General features: G+C 50.2%; 9 protein-coding genes across 9 annotated transcripts; 2 read left to right on the forward strand and 7 right to left on the reverse strand.

Moving 5' to 3' along the window:
* Positions 1-413: 413 nt before the first annotated feature.
* On the reverse strand, positions 414-1,114 carry ASPSYDRAFT_158387 (uncharacterized protein; the record flags this gene model as incomplete). The annotated part of the gene is made up of 3 exons (XM_040842726.1): positions 414-598; positions 872-931; positions 1,063-1,114. The coding sequence occupies 3 exons, from the start codon at positions 1,112-1,114 to the stop codon at positions 414-416; spliced, it is 297 nt and encodes a 98-aa protein (XP_040699547.1).
* A 2,998-nt stretch (positions 1,115-4,112) lies between these two features.
* ASPSYDRAFT_92867 (uncharacterized protein) lies at positions 4,113-5,257 on the reverse strand (the record flags this gene model as incomplete). Its single annotated transcript, XM_040852741.1, has 2 exons — positions 4,113-4,263; positions 4,320-5,257. 2 exons carry the CDS (start codon positions 5,255-5,257, stop codon positions 4,113-4,115), a joined length of 1,089 nt encoding a protein of 362 aa, XP_040699548.1.
* Positions 5,258-8,308: 3,051 nt separating this feature from the next.
* On the reverse strand, positions 8,309-9,602 carry ASPSYDRAFT_60635 (uncharacterized protein; the record flags this gene model as incomplete). The annotated part of the gene is made up of 3 exons (XM_040849883.1): positions 8,309-8,525; positions 8,579-9,089; positions 9,212-9,602. 3 exons carry the CDS (start codon positions 9,600-9,602, stop codon positions 8,309-8,311), a joined length of 1,119 nt encoding a protein of 372 aa, XP_040699549.1.
* A 1,193-nt stretch (positions 9,603-10,795) lies between these two features.
* Positions 10,796-14,251, reverse strand: ASPSYDRAFT_158277 (histone deacetylase hosB; the record flags this gene model as incomplete). Its single annotated transcript, XM_040842717.1, has 1 exon — positions 10,796-14,251. The coding sequence occupies one exon, from the start codon at positions 14,249-14,251 to the stop codon at positions 10,796-10,798; it is 3,456 nt and encodes a 1,151-aa protein (XP_040699550.1).
* A 714-nt stretch (positions 14,252-14,965) lies between these two features.
* ASPSYDRAFT_34652 (uncharacterized protein) lies at positions 14,966-15,313 on the reverse strand (the record flags this gene model as incomplete). The annotated part of the gene is made up of 1 exon (XM_040845268.1): positions 14,966-15,313. The coding sequence occupies one exon, from the start codon at positions 15,311-15,313 to the stop codon at positions 14,966-14,968; it is 348 nt and encodes a 115-aa protein (XP_040699551.1).
* A 1,788-nt stretch (positions 15,314-17,101) lies between these two features.
* On the forward strand, positions 17,102-17,896 carry ASPSYDRAFT_92871 (YggS family pyridoxal phosphate enzyme; the record flags this gene model as incomplete). The annotated part of the gene is made up of 1 exon (XM_040852742.1): positions 17,102-17,896. The coding sequence occupies one exon, from the start codon at positions 17,102-17,104 to the stop codon at positions 17,894-17,896; it is 795 nt and encodes a 264-aa protein (XP_040699552.1).
* Positions 17,897-18,063: 167 nt separating this feature from the next.
* On the reverse strand, positions 18,064-21,092 carry ASPSYDRAFT_158195 (AP-2 complex subunit alpha; the record flags this gene model as incomplete). The annotated part of the gene is made up of 4 exons (XM_040842713.1): positions 18,064-18,222; positions 18,271-20,195; positions 20,249-20,583; positions 20,641-21,092. 4 exons carry the CDS (start codon positions 21,090-21,092, stop codon positions 18,064-18,066), a joined length of 2,871 nt encoding a protein of 956 aa, XP_040699553.1.
* A 560-nt stretch (positions 21,093-21,652) lies between these two features.
* ASPSYDRAFT_48977 (TFIIH/NER complex subunit TFB2) lies at positions 21,653-23,558 on the reverse strand. Its single transcript, XM_040847744.1, has 3 exons — positions 23,345-23,558; positions 23,190-23,277; positions 21,653-23,120 (listed from the first exon to the last, which is right to left on the reverse strand). Exons 1-3 carry the CDS (start codon positions 23,466-23,468, stop codon positions 21,896-21,898), a joined length of 1,437 nt encoding a protein of 478 aa, XP_040699554.1. The 5' UTR covers positions 23,469-23,558; the 3' UTR covers positions 21,653-21,895.
* A 181-nt stretch (positions 23,559-23,739) lies between these two features.
* On the forward strand, positions 23,740-24,857 carry ASPSYDRAFT_92874 (PaaI family thioesterase; the record flags this gene model as incomplete). Its single annotated transcript, XM_040852743.1, has 10 exons — positions 23,740-23,766; positions 23,824-23,864; positions 23,934-23,946; positions 24,072-24,137; positions 24,188-24,230; positions 24,295-24,366; positions 24,431-24,477; positions 24,543-24,561; positions 24,656-24,734; positions 24,788-24,857. 10 exons carry the CDS (start codon positions 23,740-23,742, stop codon positions 24,855-24,857), a joined length of 477 nt encoding a protein of 158 aa, XP_040699555.1.
* Positions 24,858-24,955: the final 98 nt, after the last annotated feature.

Below are 24,955 nucleotides of genomic sequence, written 5' to 3' on the forward strand. Positions count from 1 at the left end.
CACACCGGCTTTTCGGCGAAAAGAGATTAAGATGAATGATATATAGAATTTGGTCACCGACCACGTCCGTCATTTGGTCGAATATAAAATTTTTAAGTGCCGGCAATTTCTCAAGAGGCTGAAGAATGAAAAGGGTCGCGTTCTGTTCCTGCCGAATGTGTACCTAGTATGAATTTCACCCGCTTGTAACAATTCGTTCCGCAAAGAAAAGTAAACTAGCAATAATGTCGACAGCCGGTAATGTTGTACATATCTGCGAGGTCGGCATCAATCCGGAGCGCGTCGCATGCAATGTCAAGTTGTCAAGTTGTCAAGTTGGAAATCAAAACAGGGAAAAGCTGAGAATAAAGCCCTTCGAAAGGTGGAGTAGAAAGGAAAGAAGAAGAGAACCGCAAACTTCCAGCATCCAGAGCTCAAGGCACGGCCCCCGATGGTGGTCCTTGGCTGGGTTGCTGGCAAGACTTAGAATCCAGAACTTTCAAAGCTACCTCCGCAGCATCTTCCATGGCATTTTGTACGAAATCACCATCAAACCAATATCGGGCAGCAAATGTGGTTCCGTGGACGATGACATGACAGGACCACGCTGTGCGACCTCCTATAGGAAAACCCACGCCGTCAGCATAATAACGATCAAGGAATTTTGGCGGTTCCAATATAAAAGTCGGTGAAGAAAGAGGGCGACTCCACTCTCCCACACTGCGACGCCGAAATGGTTGCAGTCAACGAGGAAACGGTGGATGTCTTGTGTCGTACCCACTCCGCCATCCCACAATGAAGTGCACCTTGCAAAAGAGAAATGCTGACGGACTAAACGCTGGTAGGAAACAAGAGCGAAGGGTAGATAACGGTAATACCAAGGTAAACTTACCCCGTCGATCGGAGAATGTGCTGTATTTTGGCTCGTCGATGCCGTTTTTGGTGCAATAAACTTTGGAGATTTATGTTAGCCCACCAGCTGATCGGAGACCAAGCGAGATAATTGCAACAGGAACCAAACGTTCAAGCGTCACGGACTCACGACTTCTCCCACAAGGAGAATACCTGGGATGTGGGGCGTACCTTCAAGTCTCAACCGCCAGTCATACTTGATATCGAGTCTTGGGTCAGACATGGTGGACGGCGGAGTGTTTATCTGGCCGTGGCTTTATAGGCTGCCCCTCTTGTTGTCTCAAAAAAAAAAGGGCGAAGGAAGTGAAAGAAGGGGGAGGGGGAACGAGGTTTTGCTGTTGTAGTGGGCGTTTGTTATCTGTATTCCTGATCGTGTTCTTGTGCTGTGGCGAAGGTAATGCTGTGAGGGTAGGAACCCAGGGGGTGTAATTGACAAAGATATAGGAGGAGGAAAATCACGAAGTTGGTTGCCAGAGTATGAGAGAAGCTTTCTCTTCTTTGACTCCTCTTATCTGAAAAAGTTCCGAGCCTTTCCCTTTCTTAAATCGAATAGACGTTGTGGATATGGGGAACAGCAGGCGTATAAAACTGTGGGCCGCCTTTTTTTTTTCTTCCCTTTTTTTTTTTTTTTTTTCCCTTCTTAAATAGCGCCTCGGTGCACGTAGGCCAGTTTTAGTTTTTTGTTTTTTCCCTTGCCCTTAGGCATGACAAACACGGAACCTAATCAAAGAACCTAGCAGACGGACTTATGCATGCTACAGTGGACATGGCAAGGCGTCAGCAAGTTACCCCCCTCCATTACTCCCCACTTGAGGAGCGCCAGAGCATGGAGAACCTGCGGATCATCTTGAGGCTGCAAGCTGGAACGGGCCGGCGCACGCCGACGAAGAATATGGCTTTGAAGAAACGCCAAAGACTCGGGAAATAAGGGCCACTAGTCCCCGCTATGGTTAGAAAGATCCATTGAGTTGACAGGGAACAGGGCAGCAACAAGAGTGACGTTGCTGCACAGGGGGGTAGGCAGAAATGGTTATTCTGGAACGGCTTGGACGAATCATTCGGTTTAGAATTTCAGTGCTCTAATTTAATTGCTCGCATCATTATGAATCGAGCCACTAATATTTTTCACGTTCCCGCGAAGAACGAGCTGGCATCGGGTATGAACAGGGTCTAGGCTGCCTCATCATGGACGTGGCTCTGAAGCAGAAACGGGAAAAAGGAAAGAAAGGGACTATGGTCGATACCAATGGAGGGGCTATGAGGGGAGTGGTTAGTTGCCCAAAAGCGGAGATTGGTCCATATAATTGTGAAAAGAGCGACGAATTGATGTTGATATCGGTGATTTGGGCCACTCACAGAGGTTGGAGCGGGCCCATGCGATTGTGCCAGCTCATCACAACGGTTCGAAACAATCTAATAATCGATCTGGACAAGGAAGAGCTCAAGGCCGTTCAGATCCCCTCAGCCCTGGACCTCAAACGGCCAGGAGCTAGGCCGCTCTGCATATAACTGGTTCTCGGAAGCGGGTTGCAGGGTGTAAGCGACCAGGGGCTCTGTTTGAGGTCGCCTGGATTGAACTGCCTCGCGGCAACAGGGGACATTTCCGCCGAGGGCGCTAAAGGGTCGGAGGACAAAGCAAAGGTAAGACTAGACAAACAAGGACGAAGCTGGTGTCTTCCTCAAAAGCTCGTTCCCGGACATATTCCAGAGTGACAACAAAGGGAAAGGCTGCTCAGTGGGATTGAGTTTGATCGAGTCCTGGCTTCGGAGTCGTAATGATTCGTTGCCTCCAAACTCGGGTAGTTGGGCATTAATACGTGCATTGCTCCTCATCGCGTGTCTGGATTAAGGTGAATGGTGGGGTGGTGGATAATGGTGAAAGAGGAAACCGAGGAAACCGAACTGGCACCCGCGACATGGTGAACCTGCATGAGGAGGGCGGGATTGATAGCATGATGCCAACAGGAGGGGACGATGAGAAGGAGAAGAAGAGGGGGAAGAGGAAGAAGCAGAGATGGAAAGCTGCAGGTGATTCTACGCGCCTTCTCGTTTTCTGGGACGAGCCTCGATCAGCCCCGCCTCAACAGCACAAGCTTATTTCTGGCTCTTTCTACTGGAGAAGAATAGCAGTGCTATTAGCTTCGCTCTGTTTTCTTTCGCACTTCTTTCTTTGTTTTTTTATGCTCTCCTCAGAAGCAAAAGAACTATCCAGGCATGGTAAATACAACCCTAACTGGGAGCACAGCCGTAGCACTCTCCTCGAGCCCTCACGTACTCAACATACCTGAACAGCAGTGATTCCTCATCATAATCTGTTTTAAAAAAACAAAATTCCTTATTTGTCCGTAATTTAGGTGACAGGAGCCCAATAAGAGCCGGTGGAAGCGAGCCTGAGGCTAAGACAGGGGATGGAGTCGGGCAGGAACAACACAACCATCACGCGAGTGGTCAAGGTCAGTGATCTATCCAAAATCTATTATTCATATCCTGTTTTTAGGTCTTTGATCTCATCCATGTCTGATGAAGCTGAGAATCTGCAAAACTAGCCCATAGCCGTTAGAATCATCATATACATGCATCCCAAAAGGCCCGCCTACATGAACTGACGAGATGCGCCGAGTGATATGGTCCAATCGTTAATGGCAATGCTAACAGTTTGGAAACAACGCTCAAAAAAAAAAAAAAAAAAAAAAAAAAAAGATTGAAAGAAAGAAAAGAAAAAACAAACTAACACAAGGCTGAAAAGGACATACAACCATAATTCATGCAGGTCAAACCATGATCCTCATGGACCTGTCGCGCACATCACTGCAAGTCATGCGGAAACCATTGGACTTCCAATTCTCAGCTAACCAACCGCCCAGAAGTATCCACCCACGGGGTCATATCGAGCTTTCAAAGAACTGAGTAAAGGGGGTGAAAATAAAAATAGAAATAGAAAATAAAAAATAAACACGAGGGGAAATCAAAAAGTACAGGCCCATGGCATCAGTAGTCGTGACAACAAAAGTCATTAGGTCGAGAACTAGCTCTATGATGTGTACCCAGCAGAATAAGAGCCACGTTAGAGGAAGTAAGGAGACTAGCCCGACGTCATAGTAGACGCTAGTTTGTCTCTGCTCACCATGATCTCCATCCGCTAAAACTGCACGACACCTCGGGCCATGGGGCGAAGCGTGACGTGCTTACTGAGGGTGGCAGCATGCCTATTGTGTGTCTAATTAGGATCGATGGAACACCTCGTCAAGAAGTCGCTTCGGTTTTGAGAGGGAGGTTCTCATCGGGAGGATGAATTGGGAAGGGCCGCTCCGGTGCCATCGCCGGCGGATGCAATCGTCGACCAGTGCTACCAGGCCTGTGGCGACAATCACACTGCATGTAAATTAGTTCGAACCCCACGTAGTAATATTCGGATACGGCGCTCTTACTCGGCAACGTCATGCATGTTCTTATATGCAGAGGTATCACTGATCCACATCGAGGAGGGGGGGATCCAGCCTCCCTTGCTCTCTTCCTCGATCGCTTCCATCGGAGTCAAGATCTCTGGGACGATATGTGCGACCTTTTGAGATGTCCGCATGTTGACAAGGTAATATGAGACTTCACGTAGATCGCCCTCTCTCCGTGACTCGTGCCTCCATTGGTATTTGGTGCCCCAGTACTCATACTCGTATCGCTTTGCCATACCGGCACCTCTCCGCTTCAGCTCTACATGCGCGTAGTTCGAAAACTCCATCATAATGCTATCGGCAAATGTCGCCGGCCGATCGATGCCACTCTTGGTTCCGTTGAACTCTTCCTCGAACACCTTGTTTTGCTCAGATCCCCGCCGTTTGTGGTGTGCGCCTGACAGGGGTCCGAGCCCGCTCGATCCTGGTCGCAGACTAGCCAACACACTATTCCACGAGCGTTGAAGCATCGCTGGCTTGTCACAGCTTGATGATATTGCCCTCCTCTCTGAATGGCAAACCTCGCGGCCCGACTCCCGACAATAGCGACGAAAGGAAAACTTTCTGGTGAACAAGTCATACATGCGTAGATGAAAAAGGATTACGTCTTGCTGGTAGCCAGCACGGTGCGGTACCATCGTATCCACACGGAGGTTCATGTTGCCGTCGAGTGTGGCATCGTCATGGCGGATAAGCAACCTCCGGCAAGAAGGAAACAGTTTGCCAAAAGTTGACGAACTAGATGGCATCACATCTGTTAAAAACATATCGCGTTTGCGATCCGTCACCACATACAGCGGGAGGTTGTCCATCTCATCGTCGTCCGTTGAAGTGTCGGTTGATCCAAATGTTGAAGCAGAGGCTGTAGGGTTTACGTCGTCTTCCTCGTCGGTGTCATCATGGTCGTAAATATCCATCTCCTCTGCTCGGAGCTTTGACACGGGCTCGCTGTAGATCGTGGGTGCTGTGCTCTTCGACCGATCTGAGGCGTCACTGTCCGTGGAGCTAGAGCTGGCTGGATTCCGCAAGGTTGCCGTCGCATCTGGACAGGACAATGCTCTGTACGACCCCATGACAGCGCTAGTACAATGGGAGAGAATGCCAAAAGTATGTAAATGCAAGCGGAATTTGTTCGCAGGGGTTGTTGTCCTTTGGGGATGACGGGATGCTGGGCTGGACTCTGGGTCGTCGGCGGGTGTGTTGTCAGGCTGCCCGATTGGGAGAAAGAATCACCATCACAAGATGGATGTTGGATGATTTTGCCCAAAAGAGGAGCGAAGAAAAAATAAATAAATAAAAAACGAGAGAGAGAACAGAAGAGATGATGGGAAGATATACAGCGTTTAAATCATAGTCGCAGGCTTGACTTCGTAGTCGCACCACTCTGACAGACCCAAGAGGGAAGTGCTCTATACAGGATGTACCACGACCCGGAAGCGAGGGGAGAAAGGGTTAATAATTTGGTCATACGACGGCGGGGCGACTAAAGGGGAGTTGGAAAATATTATAAAACCATTATATATAAGGCCGGAGAGGGGGGAAAACTGGGAGAGAACAAGAAAGAGTAATAATAGTAATAAATTCGAGCAGAAGAGCATCCCACTGCTGGCAGAGAAAGCGAGGAATGGGGTGTGCGAGGATGCGAGGGGCCAGGGAACATAGCAGATGACGAACCCGGGAGAAGGGTCAGATCCAGAATTTCACCCAGACGCAGGAAGAGGCAGGACTGGGGAAAGGGAGTGGCGCAGGATGTTTGTTGTATCGGAGGGCAACGAAGGAGAATGCAGAGCGAGAGCGAGCCGGGACAAGACAGGAGCCACGTCGGCCGCGACGCTGACATGGCTGGATTCAATTAATTATCGCTCCCTCGTGCGAGCGCGAGAGGAGACTCTAGTTCGGCAGTAGCCAGGTAACTCTTCCTACTCTTCCTTGATTGTCCTCTATAACCCCATAAAGGGAACAACGGGATGGATGAGGCACATAAGCTTAGTAGATCCTGTACTCTGTACCAGCAATCTGGTCACTTTCCAACTACAGAGGAGCACAGCTACAAACTGTCACGATGTAAACAGTACACTGTGCAATTCAGCCAGACTGAATAGGTATCGGGCCCTTTTCATGATCCCATGCCGTCCAGTCATGCCACGGACTCATGCACCAGCCCCAGCCCGCTGTCATCCATCCCAATTCCCAGAACCATTTGTATAGGAGCTTGGATTAAGGCTGACCGTATTGCCAAGGACCAGTAGGGTTCGTCGTCCTTTCACGATGATTTCCCGCGAAGGCGACACCCCAGCGGGGTATTTCGGAGAGCGAGTAGTTGCATGGTTCCCCAATTTCCACCCCGATCTGAACGAGTAAACGGTCGCATCCTGCAGGGTAAAAACAGGACAATTCGCTGGGAGTCAGAAGTCAGGACAGCTTCGTTTGATGGGTGCCTGAACGCCTAACGGCCGAACAAGAACTGGGCTGGCTGTCAGCCTGGCGCGGACTATGGACTGCCAACGGACCGGACCGGCTCCGACCAGTTCACAAAGTTACAAACACCTCCAGTCCAGGCCCAATCTCTGCCACTCTGGGTTTGTACATACATTGGACGCCTGAGATTCTCTCCCGCTCCTGGCCCGATATCGGTTGTGGCCGCGAACGACACCGTTCTCCTCCGACAGACTTACAAGTCACTCCCACTTCGACTATCCACAATCAGCTTTCCAGTCTCAACTCTCAACCCGCCCGAGCTCCGCAGCCATGCATCCACCGAAAGATCAGCCTTCTGCCCAACGATCATCAACCAGGTCTACTTGTTTACCCTCTTCGCCCGGCTAGACGGACACCCCCCCCCGGAAAATGAGTATGGCCAGTTTACTACCATGTAGTACTCGAGATAGAAGCGAGAACCTACTGCCCTACTATTCATGTTTGTGGAACAACACAGTTGCTTCCAAATGAGGGGAACGAACTTAGAGCCATCTAACAGTCGCCACGAGGCGATGGCCCTTCCGACTTTGTCCATACCGTGATTTGATGACACCCCACGCTCTTTCCCAGGTTTCTTGAGCCCACCACAATGAGACATCCATGCATATTTTGGATTGGTCCTTATTAGCCTGGCTATCTTCTCCGTATGCACCGCGCATAGGTTAGCAAGTCATGAAGGTGATTGCTCAACAGGGTATCACCACAGGAGTGCGGACTCCCACAAAGAACGGGGACCAGACGCACGGTGCTTGGGCTAAGATACCGCCATGACTACTATATGTGATTGACATACCGGAGCACTTACCTAACTACAGATAATGGAATCAACGTATGCATTAAGGTAGGTTGGCATGAGACTGTTTGCTTTCTGCAAATTCGACATCCGTCGAACCAAACCAACCAGGCAAAGTTGAATATGCGAGTGCACCAGAAGAGACTGTGTGTTGGATACATCCATGGTTTGAGGTCTACTCGTACGTCATCCGGAAGAGTTTTCTTCTTTGAAGGAGCGCCATGAGAAAGCCAGGGAGATCACTGGAAGGGAACCAGCCAGCCCAGTCCAGATTACTGGATACGTCAAGGGCCCGATAATGAAAGCCAACTCCACACTTAACGTAGCTCCCGAGCCCCGATGTATTGAATAACACAGGAAAGGTACTTGATGATGTCAAAACCGACAATCCCTTGCGCTTTGCAGTCTACGCCGGGGCCCCTTCCCGGTGGCCCGGGTGGCGGGGATGACCGAATCCAACATGTACTCACTCTGTCAGGCATTTGCACATTCCATTCTCAACAGCACCCACTTGGATGAACACACGGCATCAATTGGATCTCTTTCTGACGGCCATACCTTAAAACTGGCGATGTTCTGCTTCTATCTGTCTAAACCAAGTTGCAGTTCACCGGCCAGTCTAGAGTCTATAAACAACAGAGTTGTATGCACCATTTACAAACAATGTAGATGATTCCAATTCTCGGGTCCAGGAAGATCATACCTGCGACCACAGCGGTCTTGGCAGTTTCTCTCCCGGCTGGATCGTTGTTTCCTCACGGCAGCTCTTTGGTAGATGCGAAAGCAAGCCAGCGCGACTTGAAGCGGAAGGTGGATAAAATCCAACATAGGCTTCCCGTCGAGCGGGGCTTCCAACAGTGACTGACCATGTGTGGAGACCGTAGTAGGAGGCAATGGAATGGACGAGCCAGCGACTGCGAATTGACGTAAGAAGGAGAGTATTGCGCTACGCTTTATGGAGACTTACCCAAATCCAGCTGCGCGGTCATCGACAAGACTCTCAAACACCATCTTCTCGCCGTCGCGCTCATTGTATGAATACATCGTCTCGCGCATACTTTGCAGCTTTGTTCGGCGATCGGGGGAATCATGCATCTGTCCGTTTCGTCCTACAAAGACGACTTCGTCTTCAGAGTCTTCGTCGGACGACGACGGTGCATCGGCAAGACCATCCTTTTGGCGTACCAGTTGTCGCTGGTTCCACCGTTCAATGAACTGCCTGATATCTTCTTCCAGGTCCTGCAGCATACCACGTGCAGCACGAGCATGCTTCAGCTTCAAGCGAAGTTCCTTCGGAATATGGTGCCTTTCGGATTTTGCGTCTTGTCCCTGCTTAGGTGAACGATCAAGGTGCGCATAATGTTTATCCCAAAGCGGGGCCAGGAAGTATGGCATAGGTTCATGGCGGGTATGAGTGGGCTGTGGCATCCAGTCCCTAGAGGACGGCGGTTCAGCCCATGGGTTATGCAAGAGGCGATCTTTGAACGGAGCACGACCTGTCAGCGTTCTGAAACCCGCAAAACACGGCGGAGAATATGGATGAAGATGGCAGTACAGGAGACCACCCTGACTACATCATCTTCAGCCATTTATGACATACCATTCTCCCAACGTTGTCTGCGGCGACTGCCATCCTTTCCCTTCAACAAAGCCTCGCGTCTTTTCAAGCTGTCCCGACGGAGCGGTTCTCGACGTCGGAAGGTGACCGCCGGTATCTTTCGGGACTCCTCTGGGATTTGACCCACGATTCTGACTCGCGGGTTAGGGCTAGCATCTGTAGCCGGAACAGGGTCATCCAGAGGGATTGACAACGAGAGAGACGTTCCCCGGAGCGCAGCGTTTCCTTCGTTCCTCGGCGTCGAGTCCGTAATTCTCAAATCACCCAAAGAAGCAGCAGCCTGTTCTGTCCAAGCCGATATCGCCTGCGCCTGCTGTGAAGACAACGGGCCCCTGACATCCGCTTGCGATGGAAAACTGGGATGGATCGCCATAGTGGAGGGCGCGGCGGAGAATCTGTGGCAAAACTGGATGCAAGAGAGTGTGGAAACCGTGGTTTTTTTTTTTCGCAGATTTTGTCGCAAAGTCGATCCAATGCTCGCGAATCTCTCCAATGAAATGTCGATGTTGAATAGCAGGAAAGGGTGCCTCCAAGACGAGAACGAGCGGGGATGGATGGGGACAGATAAAGAGATACCGTTGAGGCGCGTCGGAGCCGGATTAAGTCGCTCCGGGAACTCGGCCACGGAAGCGCGAAAATCCACTCATTGACTCACAATGCGCGATCAAGTCAGCTCATTGGCGCGATCCGCCTTCCAAGCCCGGATTTCACTGACGATGTCCACAGCAGATCCGAAAATGACTCCAGGAATGAATCATCATGGGTCACGGACTCATGAATACGAACTCTGTCATTCCCTGCAATGTGCATCTACTCGTGATCGGGCTGCCCATGATCGGGATCGCAGGACATGAATCTATGTTTAGGGACTGATCATGGAATGGATAACTCGCACATCTCCAATAAACAGGATATAGTCAATATTGAGGCGCGCCGTCCTTTTCTTGGCAGTCTTTCGACATGATCAATACGATACAAGCCAGCCTGCAATGCTCGCTTGATTTTCAAAATAAGACGCCTGCTTTACTCAATCTACGAAAGAAAACTTCCAGGATCTCAAAGGCATTAGACTGTGAAGGACTGGTCACGTTCAACCTAACCTCAGATGGGCGCGTCGATACTAAGACAACATCATGAAACTGGAAGACCGAGACTGGTGAATATCTACCATCAAAACACCGAAATTCAACCCAAGAAATGGGAGGTTCCATGTACCTAAGTACTTATTAAGTGTTTGTATTATTATGCATACAACTGTAGTTATGTAAAATATTGATGTATGGCTCACAGGGAGAGCTTGGATGGGCTGTGTACACAGACGAACGTTCCAGACAGCGAATAGCTTACTGGTGAGATCCACTAAAATTTAGCTAGCAAATTGACTTCGACTCATTTGAACAAGCTGACAGTGAAGAACGCAATACGGATTTGAATATTATCCACATAAAACAAATTGGAACTCCAACAGAGGGGGTATATCAAATAAAAGTCCCAGATTGCAATAACAGAATAGCAAGAAACGACCAAAATCCCAACTCCAAATCGCGAATGGCCAGTATATTTCGCTCAGGTGGACTCGGGTTTCGATTCAGCGGGTTCTTTAGTAGAGTCCAACGGCGCAAAAGGAATTGGGCCATGGGACATGAATACAGGGAAGCCTTGTCTAGTCACTGCCGCTGACGCAGGGGCCGAATACACCATGGACTTTGGACTTACGGAGTCACCCGTCACTCCCGGGGTCAAAGGCGGAGAAATGCCGGCGGACGCAGTTGCAGAAGAGCTAGCGACGGGCTCACTGAGAACTGGCTTAGGATTCCAACGATGCTCTTCGGTAGCAGGCTCAACTTTTGGTTCTTTGTTCTCTTCAATAGGGATAGGCGATGATGCTTCTGGAGTTACCAGGGAATGTCCCACCTGTCTTTTGACAGTTTCTGCATGCCGCTGCTCAATATACATCTGCCTAGAGACGTCTGGAAGCGGAGGCTCGTCGTGGGAGCTGCAAGGAGCCGGAGATTGAGAAGCCGCCGTTGAAGTAGTGTTTGAAACCGGTTTCTTGCCCGCCGACACTTTCCTAGGAGAGCGGGACGTCTTTGGTGGAGCCTTGAGGGGTTTACGTCTGCCCTCTTCTGCCATCTTCCTCTCTCGAACCGCATTCTCCTCCGGAGTAGGCACTTTCAGTTTGATGCTCAGCTTCTTCACATCAGCCGTCAAAGTGTCCATATCATCCTGCACATGCTCACTACCGCCGGGTGGAGGTTCGGATGTAACAGGCTGGTCGTCCCGTGGCATACCAGCGAGGACCGTAGATAGAACGCGGGGCACAGGCGGTGCTTTCCTTGGACTTGCTGCGCGTCTCGGGGTCCCAGACCGGGATGTGCTTGGCTTGCGTAAAGTCACTGAGCCCTGTGACACAGGCCTCGAAGCTGGCGCATCTTGCTCAGAGTTTCCCGAGGTCGCACTCTTTCTACGTGACGTACGGGGTATGGGGGAACTAGACGGGTCGGGGAGGGTGCCAGGAGAATCAAATGTCGTTCTGCGATTGTTCTTATTGGCTCGGCGTGCTGGAGTCTCAGGCCTAGGTGTGCTCGGTAGCGAAGCCTTGGGTTTCCTAATGCGAAGTTTCATCTTGTTTTCCTCACCTATAGCTGCTTCAGTTGGCGTTCCCGCCGTCGAACGAGCAGCATCGGTGGTAGCAGCATGTCGTTCCCGCCTCAAACGTGAGGCTTCGGCGTTGAGCTCCTCGGGCCTATAGCTGGAGGTTTGACGGTCACTCGGTATCAAAACTTTGGATAATTCGTGGGCCGCCACCGCCCAGCTCACTGGTGGTAGCGGGGATGGTTCCAGGTCTAAACTGGCATGTGAACCGGTGGATCTCCGATCTCTACTTGGAGGGACAACCTTTGCGGCAAACGACTGGGTCGGAGCAAAGTACGTCGGTGCTGTCTTTTCCCGAGGCTTGCTGGCAAGAGGTGGTGGATAAACCAAGGACTCTAGCTCTTCCAACGTGGCGGGGGACCACCATTCTTGATCATAGGCGGCCGCAAAAACAGGTTGCTGGCTGGGATCAGGTGTCGTATCATACAGCCCAAGGCGGTCCGTCATTTCAGTTGCCAGGCGGTTAATCTGATCAATACCTGCCGGTTCTACATTTTGCGTGGTATCTCCCAATCCTGACAAGTGGCTTATGACACCAGTGGTCAGAGCTCGATTGCTGTAGCCTCCTTCCAAAACACTGACGACCCGCCCGTCAACCCCGAGTCCTTCCTCCTCTGCCATGCGCACAACATCGGCAGTGAATCTGGCATAAAATTCGGTAGGGACATTCACCTTGTGCCTTTGCATGCCTGCACCTTCCCATTCACTAGCATCAAAGCCGGCAGAAATGAAAATTGCAGCCTTAGGCGGAGGGCCATTGGGTACACTTGCCAGGCGATCGGTGTGCATTTTCAAGAAAGCACGAGCCTTCTCAATTAAAATGGTATATTTGGTCGAATAAAGTTCCCAGAAGTCCTGCTCGGTTTTCCACGGCTCTAAATGGACGTTCCAAATAGATTGCGCGTGTGCCTTTTCGATGCATACACTTGCATTGCGTACTTTTTCCGGTTCGCCCATTTCACAGGGGTACGAATTGATATCATGCAAACTAAAATACCCTACCATGGCCTTTTTGTGAGCAGCTGCATTTCGCGGCGCAGTGGACGCTTTCTGATTCTGGCCCCAAGTGATATCCTGCGAGCCGTCACCATGATGAAGGTCAAAGTCCAAAATCGCAGCATGGGTCAAACCATGGGTCATCGCGGCGTACGAAATGCCCACGTGGACATTGTTAATCCAGCAAAACCCGGATGGATGCCCAGACGAGCAGTGGTGGCCGGGAGGGCGAATGCAAACAAATGCGCGCCTCGTAGATCCTGGGCTAAAGACCCCATCTATGCCCTCACATACTCCACCCAAGGCCCCCTCAAACGCGTTCAACGACTCTGAACACAAATATAGATCCCCTTCGTGGAAGGCAGGCGCAGGGGAGTTCCCGGTCGCACTATCCCTGCCACTGCTGCGAGGTCGTACCAATTCCTTGCCGTTCGATGCAAGCCGCGATTCAGCTGCGTCGCACATAGACTTGAGATCCTCCATCCACTTAGTCCCATGCACATGAGTGACCGCCGTAGAACTTATCGCCATCGTGCGTGATGTTTTGCGAATTTGAAAAGGAGGAACAGGAAGCTGGTGAAGGTTCACGTCGGGATGAGGGGCGAACGGTCCACCAGTATATCGGCGGCCAAGTCGAACATACGCGGCGGATATACCTACAACACAAGCCTGAACACGTTCTGGTCGCTCAACAATCGAGCTCAGGATGGCACGAGAGGCGCGGGGACGCGAGAAGCGATGGCCGTAACACGCATCGTGGATGACAACTAAGGTCTGCGATTGCAGATCGGTTGATTGATGATGGTCGACTTCCTTCTTGAAATGATCGGCCGCAATGGAAGCAGCAGTTGGCACCGGCTGTTCCGTTGCTGCAGATAACGAGGTCTTCCTAGAAGACATTGTATAACCGCTGGCGCTGAGTGAGGCAGCTGCGGTGGGTGACGTCGCGAGAGTGGAGGATGAGCGGCGCGACAGGCTAGGCCGCGGAGAGGCAGGGCCTCCGAGTTGGCTTGAACGAAGCGACGCAGTGGAAGATTGTTTCTTCAGATTAGGTGTAGATTTGCGCCTTTCATCCCTCAATGAACTGGAGCTTGGAATGCGTCGGGGAGCGGGTTGTGTTTGGGGTTGCGGTTGCGGTTGCGGTTGCGGTTGCGGTGTTGGGCGGACGCCCGAACGCAGGGGGAAATCGGACGGCGATAGAAGCGAGGAGCCTTGGCTAACCGGAGAGACGGGAGCAGGAATTGCAGCAAGCGATGAATCATTCAGGCGGTCGGAAAAGATGGAGGGATCGATGGGGGGTGGAATACGCGGAGGCGTTCTTGAGGGGGTTTTGGTGGTGGGAGCTGCAGTGAATGGTTTGGAGGGGTCCATGGCGCAGAAATCAGTCCCATTTGAATGTCTTTGCAGTAAAATTCGAGAGCGAGCAGAGTGCAATCAACTATAGTGTTTGTAAGAGTGCGGCCAGGCGCATATAGGAGGACAACAGTGCGTATGTAGTGAAAGGGGAGAAACAAGGAGGAATGGTAAAGTAGAAATCATAACAATCACAAGAAACTAACGACAACCGTCTCCTCGAAAGGGTCAAGGGGCAGTCGATCGCTCATTCTTCAACTGATGTTTGTTCCGCACTCTATCTATTCTTCATGTTCGATTCTTGAGTGTACTGTGAACTTTTATGCTATATTACTTTGAAGAATTTCTTTCTGATATGCTGATTGTCTCTCCACCAGTTCCGTGTACCGCCTTATCTGTATAGTTAGTTCGGCTGTCCACCACCGCCTTACGGAGTACACTACATTGGCCAATCACCGGCGTGCGGAATCATGCATATGAAGTGTGCAAGATGGAATAACAGGTCCGTGTAATGAAGTATAAACAATCTTTCTTTGTAGGTTCTATATATATATATATATATGTGTGTGTGTGTCATAGCATGTCATCAAACCAAACATTCCAGCAGATGATAGGACGCTTCTTGAGAGTTGAGACCCCTAAAGAACGCCGGACCCAAAGAACCAAACACCAAATATGCACTCAAAATAATAACTCAAGGAGAAACGGTTTTCATTTCACGAGCGGAAGGGTTCAGAATATTCCTGACCACCGGCGGTACCACCTCTGCCGCAAACTCGGAGCTTGTTGGGGATCATTCTCCACCTGGACGAGACTGGCATCCGAGTACCGCGAGTTGCGGGAGGAACTGCTGGTGATAGACAAGCGCGAGGAGCGGCTTTGCTTTCTCTGGTGCTTCTCGTGCTTTTTCTCTGTAGTGAATTTCTTTGTCGCGTGCTTTTCGCAGAAACAGTGCATGGTGACCGTCTCAAAGCCAGTGCCGGCACACTCTGGGTCCGGCTGGCCAGCGCCACATGCCTGGTAGCCAGAGTCTATTTCGCATTGGCACCAGTTGTAGAGGGTAAGGTATTGGCGGCACATTTTGATAATGTGGTTTCCTTTTCCTTTTCCTTTTTTCTTTTCTTTTTGTTTGTTGAGTTGTCGAGACTATCGTTGCTCTCTTTGACGCCGCTGACGTTGTTCGGCGATATCGGCGATCGGATAAGCAAGATCGATGATCACCTCCGCTGAGTTCCGGCGAGCGAGGTAGACCAGCAAAAAGTCTCAGTTGCGCTTGGAAGGAGGCTATGTGCGATAGTTGAATGCACAGAAATAATGATGATAATCAAAAACGGTAGCCAATGGAAAAAAACTGCGCGGTGTATTTGATTCTACAGTCTGCCAAACTGAGTTGCGTGACTGTTGTATAGATTGGAATGTCGATATGCCTCCAGGGCTGCCCGGTCGATTTCCACGGTATGCTGTCAAGCAACGAAAGAAACTTAAGTATAATGAAATGAGATGAAATATTTCAGGTACGAGGGCGTGTAGAAATGCCGAAGGTACTTTATACCCAAGCGAAGGAGATATATAAGGCGGTAGATGAACAAGGAGATGTGAAGTTGGGAGGGGCAGTAGAGTGAATGGAACAAAGACTGCCCAATAAAGGAACCGGCCCGACAGGAAACTTCTAAAGACTGGGGAAAATTGTGACTCAGGAGCAAAAGACTTGCAGAGCGCAAGCCGGGCTATATAGTACTCCAGTCTACTCCTACTGTGTCGGGCCACGAGTGTTTGACGTCAGCTTCAGAACGCCGAAGCGCTTTGGTGGAGTCCACGAACCGCCGACGAGTCGACACCGACTGACCCCAACGGCGAATTGATCATTCTACCGGGACCTGTGCGATCTGGCCAGGGTCCCAAGCTATTTTTCACTCATCGCCCTGTTCTTTCTTTGGGCCGGCCAATCCTATCATGTCGCTGCCAGGTCGCAATGGGTTGCGTTCCTCTCGGCGCCATGGAATGAATGGCTCTGCAGCGTCCATTGCAGGTTTCATCAGGCGCTTTCAAGTTTTGGCTGCCAGACTGAGGTGATCAAACCACTGACACAGAAAGGAATCGATTGAAGCAGGTCAGGAATTGCTCAAAGCCACAAAAGAGTCCAAGACACCTGATTGTGATACCGCTCATCCTCTCCAGAATTCTAACTTTTCGACATCAGTGGCACTGGTAGCTTGCGTACACTTTGTAACCCACAACCTGTTGGGCGGAGCTTGGCGGGCGGGATTGCCCAATCAAGACGCCATGGATTGGGGTTTTCATCGGAAAACTGGTTCTCTTCCCAAAAGATCGAGTGATGATGAGCTCAATGTTGATCGGTGCAGACCGTGCAGCGGCGACGCCGGCAGACGGACCAGAGGTTCATCCGGATCGGGGATTGGCTCGATGCTCTAGCCTGTTTGGGCTAGTTCATCTTCGACCAGATCTCAATCACGTGGATGTCCGGGAGAAAGACTGACACTAACAGCTGCAATTTCTCAAAGCTTAATGATACATATAGATGTACCTTGCTCATAATAGACCCAGAGTGTTATTCTACCGGCATTGAGTTGTATATAATAATTCTGTACCACATGCCATAATTGCAGCCATAGAAATACCGTACCACTCCAATCTGCTACTCTGCTACTCCAACGGAACGGCACAGTTCCGGCTTTCCCACCGGCCAACGCCAATTTCTCCATCTCCCCCTCCGCACCCCTCACCTATACAGTTTTACACGCAAAGCGCAGCCGGTCCCCTCCTCCCCACAGCGCCTACCTCTTCTTCGTCCGAAACGGACCCTAGGCTATATATTCCGATGCTATGTCGTCACCGGAAACAACAATAATGCCCCCATCTCCCGCCAGAACGGCTACGCTCGTCTCAAACCTTGCCTCCGTAACATCCCGCATACAAACAGCCTCCGCCAAACTCTCCCCCGCAAAAGAATCCCCCGTGCGCCTCGTCGCCGTCTCGAAGCTCAAGCCTGCCTCTGACATTCTCGCGCTGCACAACCACCCGACAGACCACTTCCATTTCGGCGAAAATTACCTCCAAGAGCTACAAGAGAAAGCACGACTCCTACCACCTACGATAAAATGGCACTTTATTGGTGGGTTGCAGTCTAATAAGTGTGTTTCTCTGGCGAGAGATACGCGAGCGCTCTGGGCGGTTGAAAGCGTGGACAGTGAGAAGAAAGCGGGCCTGTTGGATAAAGGGTGGGGGGAGAGGAAGCCGGATTTAGGCGGAGAGGAGAAGCTGAGGGTGTTTGTGCAGGTTAACACATCCGGTGAGGATAATAAGAGTGGTGTCGAGCCTGAAGACGGGGTGATTGGATTGTGTAGGTTCATTAGGGAGAAATGTCCGCGGCTGAGGCTGCAAGGGTTGATGACCATCGGCGCAATTGCGCGATCCAGGGCGACAACAGCCGAGAATGAGAACGAGGATTTTATCTCTCTGAAAGAGGCACGGAATCGCGTGGTTGGGGCTCTAGGCTTAAAGGCGGATGAGGCGCAACTGGAATTGAGTATGGGAATGAGTGAAGACTTTGAAGGGGCAATCGTGCTGGGGAGTGACGAAGTACGCGTCGGGACGACGATTTTTGGGGACAGACCACCCAAAGATCAGGCTAAGGTTGTTTGATAGGTGGATGAATCGAGTGTACTGCTACACAGACAAGCTTGCATTCCGTGGCATGCTCAAAACATTATGTCCTTTAAATGATATCAATAAATACAATACCAGACTACCTAAATGCAGTTGCACAGGCCAGTAAGGTTGAAAGGGGCATTGGGACACTATCTGCAGTGTTAGTAGCCCATAGAATCCTCGCTAGGGCTAACCGCTCTCGGCTTTTCGCGAACATAGGTCCTGTCGGACAAAGGGCCCTGCGATAGCCTCTGCTCCATCTGCCGCGCCAGCGCTTGGGGTATTCCCTCTTGTGTGGCTCGGATCGTTACTCGGTACATCTTGAGATATGTCAGTGTGGTTCAAATCCATAGGAGCAGGCAACTTACCTTCCGCTCATAGTTGGGCTCCAATCGAAGAAGACATCCGATCTTTCCTTGCGCAGAGTGATACACCGCACAGCCTACGATGTTTATTGAGTTCGGATCTACGCCACTCAGGAGCTTCCAGCCAAACTGTTCCACAAGTCGCTTCGTAAAGCTCTCGCTAACAGCCCCTGCCTTCGGCACGAGCCCAAACGTGTTTTGCGCCTCTAGCGGAGCACCACCAATCTGCCGCCAACGTTTGAAGAAATCTTCCCCTGTTAGGCTTGAAGGCTCCAAGTACCGATGCATTAGAATCGGGAGCTGCAAAGTGTAAGCCTGTAGTGCACCCGCAAGGTACGAGATACGAATTGTAGGTGCGTCAGAAAATGGGCCTTTGGCTTCGAAGAAAAGGGTTTGCTGCGTTTGGCCAGCTGCGGGGACTGAAGGCTCTGGAAGACTCTTGGAATCAATCCTTAGATGCGGGGCAGATGGATTATCCACAGTCGTAGTTAGGGATCCGATGGAGAAAGACGACTTGTTGCTTATGTAGAGTTTCAGCACTCCCAAATGGCCCCGGAATTCACACCGCACACCAACCTGGATCTGGGCATCCTCGAACAATACGCCTTCATCAGAAAAATACAGCCTGTTGTATCCAATATCCCAGTCTGGCGAAAGATTCGCGGCGCTAGCCATATTCGTAGTAGATGGTGGCGTGGACGATGCACTCAAATCGAGTCCGGCTAAGTCCCCTGAGGCGCTCGCCGTTCCAGTTGTTCCGTTGGCTCCCGTCCGTGTGCCGTTCACAATTGTAGTAAAGGTGCGCTTAAGCCCTGTGTTCTGTGCCATCAATATCTCGGCACTGTCCGTATTGGCATCCTTTCCGCCTACGACCCAGGTCTTCTTATCCGTCGTCCCCGCCGTCTTCTGATGGAGACGGGAAAGTAGAATCGAAGCTCTCTCTGAGAATGGAGGCATCTCATCACAAACGGTTCGTAGAAGGTCATCAGTTGGAAGTGTCGCCAGCGACAGGTATTCAAAAGCGCGTTGTTGTAGTTCAGGGTCTGGTGAGTGGCTGTATAGGCGGAATATGTGTAGGAGCTGTGGCTTGATTTCAGGGAAAAGGTTGACGAATTTGACAAAAGAAGACAGGATCATGGCACGAGTGTTGTCTGTGCTGCTCATCATTTTAGCCTGCAAAGCGAGGAACTGTTCTATGGGGCTTGATCCTTGATTATCTGCCACCAAATGTCCGAATTCACCGAGGACATAGCAGCCAATCTTAACCAGACTCTCATGACAGTCGCTCTTCAGGTATGTAAGAAGTGTTTGCGCAGCGTATGCCTGTAGTTCCTCGTTGTTCGTCACGATTTGTATGACCCGCTGCCACACCTCATCGTTGACATGGTCGCCAGCAAGAGACAAAAGTTTCAATGTCACGTCAATGTACCACTGCGCATCAGTAGCATATTTTTCCGTGAGAATGGCAACCTTCAAAACCATCTCCTCCCGTATCGCATAGTCCGCCGATTGGAGGTATCGCATCAATTCGTTCACAATCGGCGCAGCGTTTGTCAAATCACACATACTGTAAATCAAGTCAAGACCCTTTCGACGTACGCTAATATCTCGGTCCCGAAGTGAGCCGAGAATTATATTTTGATGCTTCTTGATCGGGTCCAAGGTTTCAGCCCTGGCTGCGAAGTGCGTCATAGCTTCTAAACCGAGGTAACGCACGTTCGTCTCGCGCGACTGAATGTACTTTCCTAACCGTGAAGATATCTGCATCATCAAGGTATGCTCAGTGTCAAGGTGGATGAGGAGATTGATCGCTTCGAAAAGGACTGCATTCTGAGCATTGTTTTGCTGCACGTTTTTCGGTGTATCCATAGCGATCTGCATTATTTGCTGGAGAGACTCGCGGATGATATCGCGGACGTGACTATCCCCTACTTTGCATTAGCTTACACTATTCCAAGTGCGAGGAGGGGGCTTATCTTACCTGATGGGGGGTAATATTGTAACAAACGCAGAAGTTTAACCTGAAGCCACGGGCAAGGAACCCGGTAGTAAAGGTAGTCGGGTGCAATATCATTGTCCACGACGACTCTCTTTAACCGTTGAGCAGACTTGACGTAACTTCCTCGGTATTCCTCTGGCCTGTCCTGCGCCAACGCCATAACTAAAGATGTTACGGACAAAGTAACACCCATGTCTGGGTCATCCATCAGGGATATTATGCGCTCTGCCCACTGATTTTGGACAATGCTGGGGTATTTCCTATAAAGACGGAGGAGGGTGAGAGCAGCTTTCTTTTTAACAAACGCCTTGGAAGTCCTATGATGAGTATCAGCGGCACGAGTCAAATAATCACAAGGGGCTGGTCTCGCTCACGGGGATATTAGCAGCCGGTGGACATCAGTTGAGAGGGCTTCACCCATCTCTCTGCTCCCAACATTGGCAACCGCGTGTAAAGCCAAACAATTGTTGAGTTCGTGGTGATCCAACAGGTCTTTTCGGATGCTGTTCACAACTAGATGCAGCAGTTCATGTTCTTCATGAAGAAATAGTGTCACTGCCAGGTATCCAATCTGCTTCTCAGAATACTTGTTGGACGATATTAAATTGACAGCTTCCAAGTGGCCGAAATCAACATCGTACCCCTGAATGTAGACATAAAGCAGCTTGCACACGTATTTCTTTTTCTGGTACCCGTCGAGACTCCCGGACTTGAATTTCTGCCGAATGTTGGCCAGTTCTTTGTTCACCCGTTTCTCCTCCAGCTCACGAGCTCTGGCATTGCGCAGGTCGGCAATGAACTGAACCAGACCCCGCATAGAAGACATCTTGATTATATTATGTTTTCACCACTGCAGAATCGGAAAAGAAGATGATTCGGTGCGGAAGGAATAGATTAAGTCGAAAAGCCGTAGTGTAATGCGAAAGGGGGCAATGCGGCTTGTTTTCGCGCTCTGCTGTAGGTGTTCACACCGCGTCCGAGTGTACACTCAGTAGGTGTATGTCATACAACCATATCCTGTCAATTGTTCCGCTTGTTCGTTTACGGAGATTTTGTCTGGGCGCCAGGATTCTAAGGCGCATAGATCATAGCGCAAAGTTAGAGGCAAGCGTGTCTTCGGTGCCGGTCAGGAGCTAACAACAAGCGGGACGTTGAGTGGAGAACTCAGTAGAAGCCTAAAAAGAAAGGAAGGACTCAATGAGAAAATTGAAGAGGAGGCACCGGGATCAAGCTCGGGGGATTGTGCAACCCGGAGAGTAAAGCATCCCGTACACGGACGAACTGCAGCTGCTGTAAGGAGTGCTCCAAGCATCCCCCCGTTTTTGGGTGCCGAGCCACTTCCGGGGTTGATCCGCCGGATATCCACGGATTATTGTTGATACGTTGCGGCGGTGCATGGATCTGCTTCAGAGTGCCTAGAGAGAATCACTGGTATTTATTATTTAACTGATTATAGTTTCTCATCGTGTTCATATTTTACTATCCTGTGAATCCTGAAAACCCTGATTTTTAATGTGTCCCACGAATCCCGAAAACGCCCAGTCGCAGCTATGCATATATAGAATGGGCAGATGTCATCAGCTAATTTTGCTTCAACGCCGTAAATATGGTATAATGATTCATGGAATTTTATTTCCTGCTTCGTAGGAACGCCGCAACTTGTTCATGTCTAGTCACAAAGAACATTCTTTTGCGGTCAGACTTCCATATAAGAACCCCGATCTCTTCAGCATACCGACACGGGGCCTCGTATTCGGCCAGGCTGACAAAATCCTTGAACAAAAAGCCGGCCGTGGCTCTAACACGATCGCGCTCCAGCTGCCAAAGCCTAATCTGGTCTACAACCGTAGGCGGAAGGACCGATGGCGGGATACCAGCTTGGTTGGACGTGGACCGAGACACATTGTGCTTGCGCATTTGCGGGTGTGCATGCGTAGCAAGGTATGAAACAATTTGATCGGCCGTGATACCCATTTCAATTGCGCGGCGAATAGACTGTCGAGTGATTTTACCCGTAACTAGGTTAGGGAAGCGATACTTAAGGGTCGTGAACAATGCAATAAGAGATATTTGAAGCGGTGAAGATGTGTATGCATAAAGTCGATAGTTTGTTTCAATGATAATGAATCCAGAGCCAGGTTGGTTGGAGTCGCCCCCGACGGGGCCAGAAAGTGTGCCGGCTATTGGATTTCCCAGGGCGCTTGAATCCGATGTAAGGGTGGTCGCAAGACGGGTAGGATAAAAATGGCTGGCTTCGGGAGAATCCTGATAAACGATTCCAAAGTCCGCTAAATCGGTTAGAGTGCGGAGTTGGTTTGAAGTCAAATGTTTCTTTTCGTACGATTTGCCGAGTTCCAAACTGCTGAGGAGAAATATAAAGGAAAGCACCTCAACACTATTCATCCCGATGGCTTCCGCACTCTCAACGTATAGAATTAAGATATGCCAGACTTGCGTGCCTACATCTTGGAGGACAAACGCAAATCCGTCTTGAGTAATTTCGACGCGGCGATCTCTAATCTCCACCAGATGCCCGGCTTGTAAAAGTTGTTTAACACCTTTACTTAGGTTCGCATCGCGTTGTATTCCGAGCCCACTAGTGCCGACCATATAACCAAGCACCCCTTCCCATTGTCGGCGCGCATAGTCATCAAGATCGGTGATCGAGACAGTCTCCCCATCTGACAACCGGTAAAGCACTCCAAACGATTGTGTTTTTTCAGCACCTGTAAGAGCTTGCCGAAGAGAAACCGCGAACGGGTCGGTGACCATGTAAGCGCGGACGTTGGCCGCAGTTGTGGTATTCGAAAGGATGTGTAATCTTCCTAGGATTGAAAGGGCGCTATCCCGTTCCCTAGACACAGACAATCGGTCAGCTATCTGCAAATTTCCAACAACTGGATTAATAAGGCATATGACTCACTTCAAGCTCTCAGACCTCACCCAAATCTCCAAATCCGCCGCTGGAAGCGGATCCTTCAAATAGAGGAGCGCCATCACGAAGCATTTTGCTATCGTTACAGATGGAAGGTTAACCAGGACCGAGAATTAAGCGCCGACCATAACATATCTACGTACCCAGGTCAGGCAGCATGCGCCTGAAGATAGCAAGCGCGGTAGAAGGCTGCTGGTAGAGCTTGAAGAAGACCGTTCCGGGAAGGCTTTCGAGATAATCAAACGGACGTGACGGGGCCGCCGCCATCTTGCCTTCGGAAGCAAAGGTGCACTATTACCTCTGGGGCATGATGCGGCCGACAACGACGGAGAAGAAGTGCGAGTGGGAGAAGAAAGACAAAAGCGATGAGGCCAAAAGCAGTACGAATAATTGCTCCGGTGACCCAAACGGCCTAAAGCGCAGCCCGCGGCGATGATCTCACCCAGCAGTACTCCGCAGTCCGGCTTGCATATTCCGTACATCTCCCGATTCTGTACTGGTCCTCGTCAATCGGCCCGGCCATATCACCAAAAAAAAAATGACTGCTTTGCGATTTGTCAGATCTGTAAGTCTCTTTGTATCTCGTATCATTTTTGTCTAACTGTTCTAACCAATGCACTAGGTTTGGGAATCGTTCCGGGCCACTTCGGGGCTAGAACCTCGGTAGGTACCTCGTGCAGCCATTGTGGTAAGACCAGTCATTGCTAAACGCAGACCTCATTCTGATCACAGACTACTGGACAATGTAAGTATTCAGTCGTTGCTGGGGATTTTGGACAGGTCTTGCCTAGCCATTGTCTCCTGGGCTTTCTCGTCACGTCCAGAGTGTCGGCTATATACATCGCGATGTGCTAATCAATATATCTCCAGCTCCGGGTAACTGCTGCAAAGCCTGGAACTGTGAATTTCGAATTGGACATCCAAAAGGAACATACAGTATGGCAGCTATCCTATGCTACGGGACAGAATGACTCATGAATTGCCAGAACCGTTTGAGTATCCTCCATGGTGGTACCATCGCCAGTATGGGTAAGAAGTGCCAAAGGCATTATCCTCCCTTTCCCGAAATATCTCTGACCTTCGCGCATTAAAGTCGATCTCGGTGGCTCATTGGCCGTCGCATCCCGGGGGCTATATGCTACAGGTGTATCAACCGATCTAAACGGTGAGTAGCGATGTAGTTTGATCCAATTGCGGCCTGATCTCGAAACACACCTAACTATATCCAGTGACGTACCTCAGCTCCGGTGGTAAGGTCGGCGATAAAATTCTGGCGGTTCGTCCCACTTTGCACACACCCCCTATGTCCAGTTAATCAATTTACGGCTAATTCCACTGTAGGAGGTGACTTGTGATAAGTGTATGTTTCCAGGTGTGATGTGCAGAAACACTGCCACGTCATTCGTCGACAGCCTTTCGATTCAATGAAGATCGCCTTTCTAACTGATGTACAGTTGGCAAGACCCTTGCGTATACCTCAATCAGGTTTATGAATCCCAAGGGCGACATCTTCGCCAGGGGGAGCCACACTAAGTATGTAATACTGGGAAGCCGTTCCAATCCATGCTAACAGAAGTAACAACTAGATATGTCGCGCTTGCCTGGAAAGACCCTCAGAATATTGTTGATGAGTTGAATGAGCGCAAATCATCGTAGAAATTCTATATGCATATGGGAACTACACACATGAAGACCCCAACGATTCTAAAATAGATACCAAACACCAAATATATATAGATATATATAACCGCGCG

This window comes from Aspergillus sydowii, assembly GCF_001890705.1.
Source record: "Aspergillus sydowii CBS 593.65 unplaced genomic scaffold ASPSYscaffold_11, whole genome shotgun sequence".
NCBI lineage: Eukaryota > Fungi > Ascomycota > Eurotiomycetes > Eurotiales > Aspergillaceae > Aspergillus > Aspergillus sydowii.